Here is a 7457-nt window from a genome sequence, read left to right as displayed (position 1 = left end):
GTTTTTAGGAAAAAAAATGTTGAATTTGGTAGGTTGCCACTGTAGAAGCAAAACCTTATATCCCTAATGATAAATTCACAGGAGAAGCAGAAAAGTTCTTAATGTTTAATGTAAATTACTGTAGTAAGATTTTATTCCAAGTCATTTTGGACCATTTCTATTGGTCTATTTGTCATTTGTTTTTTACATAATGTTAAGGACAGCAGACACATTCCAATTATGAATGTTTTGATATGACAGTAATTTAGCTAAGTGTTAATTAAAGACAAGGTGGAGCTACAAAGCATCTCAAGGACCATTAATATTAAGTGTTATTGAGCATTTATGTAGATGTGTGACACACTGAGTCTTTTTCATGACTTCAAACTGCATTTTTAATTACATATTCATAATGTGAGAATTTACATCTATGCTCAGCAAGAAAACAAAGTAAGATTTTCTTTTCTTATGTTCAGTTTAATTGAATACTGAAGCCCATCCGCACTGCATCAGACCAGGATGGAAACATACAGTGTCTTATTCACAGATGTTACAAAACATTTAAAAGATTTAACTGAGAATCCAGAAGTGTAATTCCACACAGATTAGAGAGGATACAGAACTTGGCATGGAGGAAGAGAAAACACACACAGACACACAGGCCCTTAGTTCTTATCGCCATCTCTTCAACCTGAAAAGGCCTTCAGGACAAATCACGTCACCTGCAGTAACCAAACCAATGCGGACTGGCTGGTGTGATGATTCGGTACAAAAAAGGTACATCGGCAGACTATGATTCAAATAGTTAGTGTGTGGCTTTACATAATTATGAATATTTGATTATATAAATAATGTAATACATTTACATTCATTGTATGCATGTGTTTGCATGTGCCTGTCAAAAAAAGAATAGTGACACCTGGTGAAACCTGGTGACATCTACAATGGACCACATTGATAAACCAAACCCTTTTCCAAAGTTGTCACCAAACCTTTAACACAGTTTATGTGTACACGTACAGCAGGGTCCCAAAGTCTGGTGAAAATGCTTCTATTTTGCATTCTTTTCTTCGACATTTTAACATTAATTTTTTTTAAATTTCATAGTACTTGGTCCTCTTTTGCTTTAATGACAGCAGATCAAATCTACCTGAGTGACAACCGAACACAAGCTTCAGTGGATAAGGGCCTTAACATGGTAAGGATCACAAAATTGCTTAAAGGGGATTTCCATTGTTTTTTTCAATAAATCTGTACGTATGTATAATTTGATTATTCAGATGTAAACAGAGTCATTCAGAGTGGTTTGGTGTGAAATACTCCATTCTAGAGAGACTTACTGAGTCTGAATCATTCACAGTGGTGGTGATAGGAACCAGATGTCTGAGTTTATGCATCCCCACATACAGAATAGTTACAGATACACCACCTGATGCCTGAAACATTGCTTTATGATAGTTTTGAGATAAAGTTAAACCTTATTTTTAATAAAATTAAATTTTAATAAAATTAAATAATAAAATTCCTTCATAGTGGAGGGCATTGTAAGCAAAATGAGTAACCAGTATTTTTCAACAAGATGTGTAGGTTCACTGGTTGTTTTAGATGGTAAATAAAAAGGCTACATTTGTACTGTAGACACAGTTACCCCTGGTTCCCATCAGCACCACTGCAAAGTTTCCCTATAACCAAACATTTTGCATCAAACCACTGTAAATGATTTTGTTTAAAACTCAGTGACTGAATTATGCAAACTTTCTGAAGTTGATGGAATTCCCCTTTAAATTGGAGTAGTGAACAGAGAAACAATGCAGGCTCAGACTTTGGAACCCCTCTGTATGTTTGAGTATAGATGCACAAAACGCTTTGGTATAATATGACATGGCATTAACAACTCATCAAATATTATACAAAACTCTGATATAATATTTATACCTTTTCAAACATATTAAAATATATTCCTTTTTTGTCTTTAATTTACTATGCTACATGTAGACCGATTAGGCCAAGAGTAAATGGGGTTATGGTCAGCGGGGTGCGAGTTTTGGAGCAGGTGGCCGTTCTGTGTGTCCAGCATCAGTGCTGCTGCTGTTGCTGCTGTCTCCATCTCCTGACGCCACCTCATTACCTGCAGAGTAAAACCAGCAGAACCTTTAACATGCATAATTCACACAACCTATATACAGTATCTGTCTCTGTTATTTATTATCTCTTTTTTATTTGACACTTTGCATTGTGTAAACATTTCATTATGAATGCACCAATAGCAATGGTCAAAGAATTTCTTGGAATAAAATATTGTTACATAAAATTTGCAAAATTTTTTTTCTCTTGTTTCTCTTTTTGTTCTCTTGTTTTTTATGACAGCTACAATATGCTATGTAACAATAAGTACACAGTGCTCCATATATTCTTTGTGTCACTGTATAAACTCACTTTCACTGACTTTATGCACTCTGTCTACCTTAAAGGTCCACTGTATATAGTCGGATGCAAAAGTATAGGCCTGGTCAAATGACATGCTTTGTTGATTTTCTAAGTGTGAATATTTTAACACATCCTCTATAGAAAACATACTTCTTTACATTTTAATATACAATAATTGTTAACTAAATTATTTGCTAAATTTAATATATTGGGAAAACTAAATTTAAAAAAAGATAACACGTAAGGTAAAAAACTGAAACTGTGCCCTATAATTTCTGGAAAAATGCCATATTTAAGTTTATTTTCTGTAGAAGATGTGTTAACTTTAACAATACGTGTCATTTGACCAGTGTTCAAATGACACATATTTGCATGTGACTGTAGAGTATAATACAAACTGTAGCCCATGTGTTGCTTCACAATTTATAAACAACCCCCTACTTTATTCACTGTGGGTAAGTTTCTGACCACAGGACTGCTGCTGGCCAGATATTCTTTGTGTGGTGAATCATTCTCAGCACAGCAGTGACACTGACATGGTAGTGTTTGTGGTGTTACGACACACAGTGGTGTTACTGGAGTTACTGCAGTGCTAGGTTAAGACAAACAAATATCTAGCCAAGAGTGGCTCTGTGGTCAGAAACTGACCACTGATGAAGGGCTACAGTCTCTAACTGTACATCAGCATGGTAAGCTACAATAGTGAGATTGCTAATAACCCTGGACAGTAAGTGTACCTTTGATTTTATATGGATGTGGATACTACGACTGAACACAACAAAATCCATTTGGTCAGTTAATCCTTATAATGTACATGTACACATACATAAAAACACATCTATTTAGAATATATGATTAAAGAAGGCTAACCTTCATGTGCCTTGAGCTTGTTAGTCAGTTTTGTGAAGAATTTAAAGCTGAGGCATGCTCCAGTCTCTCTGTCACACAGCCCTCCGCCTTTACAGTTGCAGGTTTTCCGACACTCGATGCCATACGTGCCGTACGTGCAGTCTGGGGTAGAAAAGAGAAGTGACATTAATTGTTCTTCATTATTCTTCATTTAGACAATGTTTTGATTCATCACATGCTTTCTCTGAAAATCATCTGATTGGGCTCTATAATACTGTTTAAATGGCACCACTTATAACAGAAGACAGATTTAGTCACTGCGTCTCTCACAGGAGTGAAGATGTGAAGATTTGCAGTGGCTTAATTCATGATTTATGTAGACGTATATAGTATATGTACAACATACATTATCTGATTTGCAGTTAGGAGTAGGTACACATGCGTTAGACATCAGTTAATATGATTTAGACAGTAGTTAGTATTGCAAAATGTACATACCGCTGCTGTCATAAGAGAAGCTCGTATCTCCATTTTTTGTCATTTTTCAGTTTTTGACATAATTTGAAAAGGGCTGTTGTTCTTTACATTGTGTGTAAATATCATGAAGAATGGACCAGAAAATTACTTGGAAATAAGTCAGATAAGTCAGTAAGTCCATTGACTTACATTAAAAGTAAAGTAGGTTTTTTCCTTCTTCTGTAAATTTATCATTTTGGAGATATGAGGTTTTGTTCCAACAACAGCAATATGGTTGTGTCTGTGTGTGTCCATGTATGTGTACACATATATATCAAAGTATATATATATATATATATTTCAGTTTTTGACATAATTTGAAAGTAGCCATTGTCCTTTACATTGTATATAAATTTCATGATGAATGGACCAACAGAAATGACCCAAAATTACTTGGAAAAAATTCTGGTTCCATTGACTTACAATAAAAGTAGAGCAGGTGTTTTGCTTTTTATGTAAGTTGTCATTTCGGAGATATGAGGTTTTGTTCCGACGACAGCTATATATATGTAGACATTTTTCCCTAGAGGATCTAATTTACTTCAATAGTCATTACGATTTGTTGCATGATGCTACATGCCTATGTTCAGTCTCAATGTGCACATTTTCTTGTTTTACTTTACTCTATATGATCCAGTGCCTCTGTTTAATAACTGCACTATAACCTGGGGCAGACCAGAGGAGGATGGGTTTCCCTTTTGGGTCTTGTTTCCTCTTGTCTTGTTGTGTTTCTTCCACACACTCTTAAACAGTTTTTCATTTCATCTCCCTGAACCATGCTCATTGTGGGGCTACACACACCTACACCTATTTTCAATGTGTTAATAGTTTTCTGGAGATTGTCTCTGTCACATCTTTGAGTTGCTCACTTCCTTGTTATGAAATAGCTCATAGCTCCCAAATTTGTGGCTAAGCTGTGGTGTAGAAGTAACATAATGTTTTACATGATGGCATCATACAACGCAGTTCCATTACACGGCACTTTAAAGGGAGTGTGGATTTAGGCCGCTCTACCCTCTTTTGCCAGTGTTTACAATGGATTCAGGCATTCTGAGACACTTTAAGAACTCATGTTTATTCAAATTTCAGTGCTGCTTACCAGTGTAATCTTTAACATGAACCAAATGAAATACAGTGAATATACAAAAGTAACGTCTGATATGATGTTGAATAAAAGAATGGCTTTATAATTCTGGGCCTGATATGGCCCAACATGCTGTTCCGCAGTCAGAGGTGGGTAATAAATCGTTCCATTTACGTTGTAGTCAAAGAAGAAAAGTGCCTTATTCAAATACCTATGTTAATAGATGCTGTAGCCCATGTTCTGCTATGCAATTTATCGACTACCCTCTACTTTATTTATCGTTGTTCAGCTTTAGACGTTCCACTGCGGTTCTGTGGTGAACTCAGTACTGAAAGAGCCTCTGGACGTGATGCTTACTCATGCTGGTATTTGCTAGGCTGCTTTTCCTTCTGCTTGAGTCATTATTCCACTGAGGTAACATTAGGCTGGAATAAAGCAATGCAGGACAGTATGTTAAATGGAAATACACTTTTAAAACTGTGTTAAAAACAACACATCCTGTATCTAACTAGACACATTAATGTGGTCAGTTGTTACTTTTAACACTTTTCTTTAGCACAGAATGTGTTAAATCAGATAACAATATGACAAAAAAGTGTTAAAACAGGTAACACAAGTAAGTGTGTTGTTATTTGATAGTAACATAGGTGTAAGGACACAACTTCTGAAATTACGCAGTAATTCTTTTTTCAGTTTTCTATTAAGGATAGCTGCTGTAATGCAATTAGCTTGTTCATATTTTTCTCTTTTTTATTTTTTGGGCATCCACTAGTAAGGAGAAGCTGAAATTGATACAAATAAGACTTTCTTAAAGTATCCTTTATAAGCTTTATAAATCCACACTAAGTAAAGTTTAGACAAGACTGTTAAAACTGAAAAATGTGCTTGAAAGAACACAAATACCTGTAAATGTACATTTTTCCCCCATTTTGCAGGTTTCAATCAGAACTTTAAGCAGGATTATCACCCTACTGTATTTTTACTGTATTTCTACTGTATTTTTACAGAACCTGGCAAATCTTACAAGATTTTATCTTATTTTTAATGGATTTTTACTGTAGTTTCACAGCAATTCTACATAGGTTTTGGCCTGTTTTACAGAATTTATACAGAATATTTAATAGATTTTTTACAGAATTCCTAAAATGACAACGGTTTTTAATGTATTTTTTACTCGAATTTTATAGGATTTGTAGCAGAACTTTTACTGTATGTATATATTAATTAATTTACTTGCATTTATTTATTTAATTTATTTGCATTCGGTGCTAAATCTTCACATAACGCCGAGTTTCCTCTCTCTCTCTCTCTCTCTCTCTCTCTCTCTCTCACTCTCTCCGTTACCTCTGCACACTCCGTACTCCTCCCCATACTCGTCTTCGTCCTTGTAGAAGTGGCAGTAGAGTCCAGGTCCGCACTTCACGCCGTGCATGCCGGACACGGTGCGGTAACACGCCTCCCCGCGTCGCGCCGCGCACACCCTGCAGCAACCGCAGTCATCCAGCACCGTGAACGCGCAGCGCGCCCCCGCGGTCCCGCAAAGATCCGCGCGGCAGCGCTCCGGACAGCTCGTGGCGTACTTGGCGCTCGCGCTCCACGCGAGACCCCGCGGCACGAGCGCGACCAACACGGCGGAGAGGAGCACGTGCATCATGATGGAGGAATAGAGGGATGAACGGGTGGATGGACGAGTAAAGGCGGTGAGTGAGGGCGGTGGAGCGGTTTTAAGCGCGCGGGTTTTTTTACACGTGGCCGCGTCAGTTTCCTCAATCCGGTGTTTGCCAGCCACCCACCCCAAAACCAACATCCTCCCCCACCACACCCCGCTGCCCACCCACTAGCAACCCCACCATCAACACTCTGCCCCACTGCCACCAACACACACCAGCACACTGACCCCCACCCAGCCCACCAGCCCCCCCCATCAGCAGAAATCCGGCGTGGAAGTGCGGTTGGAAGCTCGACTGTCTCCAGGAATTGAAATTCGTGCAAAAATGATGGAGTTGGTTAAGTTTAGCGTTGTTTGTTTGAACCATGTTAACCCCTTAAACCCCCCCTAACATCCACCCATACACCCCCAACACACACACAGCCCACCCTCCAAACACAACCACCGCCACGAGTTCGTCACCTGTTCCTTGTGTAACATGTACATAAAGCAAAAGGGGGAAAATAATATGTATATATTTATGTATATATTCCCCATTTATCGTGTATTTTTCTCTTAAATTGCACGTTTTTAATGCCCACAATAGTTTAAATATCCAAATAACTTTGAATTAAATTATTGAATTAAAAAACATCAAATGTAAAGATTTCACTAATATTATTATAACCTCCTGTAATACTGTTGCACCTTTAGGCTGAATTGGAATGATTGCTATTTTGATGATTAACTGTTTTTATACGAATGTGTAAATGTAGTCTACATGTACTCTGACCCTGAGATCATCAACCACAGGTAATAATAATAATAACAACAACAATAATAATTATTATTATTATTTTATTTATTATATATATATATATATATATATATATATATATATATATATATAGATATATATATATATATATAGATAGATAGATAGATAGATATATT

The 7457-nt window shown here is 36.9% G+C and overlaps 1 protein-coding gene across 1 annotated transcript; it reads right to left on the bottom strand.

Annotated features, from left to right (window-relative positions):
* Nucleotides 1-435: 435 nt before the first annotated feature.
* On the bottom strand, nt 436-6718 carry esm1 (endothelial cell-specific molecule 1). The gene is made up of 3 exons (XM_036588452.1): nt 6200-6718; nt 3277-3417; nt 436-2107 (listed from the first exon to the last, which is right to left on the bottom strand). The coding sequence occupies exons 1-3, from the start codon at nt 6660-6662 to the stop codon at nt 2007-2009; spliced, it is 705 nt and encodes a 234-aa protein (XP_036444345.1). The 5' UTR covers nt 6663-6718; the 3' UTR covers nt 436-2006.
* Nucleotides 6719-7457: the final 739 nt, after the last annotated feature.

This window comes from Colossoma macropomum, unplaced genomic scaffold (genome assembly GCF_904425465.1).
Source record: "Colossoma macropomum unplaced genomic scaffold, Colossoma_macropomum, whole genome shotgun sequence".
NCBI lineage: Eukaryota > Metazoa > Chordata > Actinopteri > Characiformes > Serrasalmidae > Colossoma > Colossoma macropomum.
The sequence above is the reverse complement of the archived record's forward strand: the minus strand, read 5'-3'. Positions and strand labels throughout refer to the sequence as shown.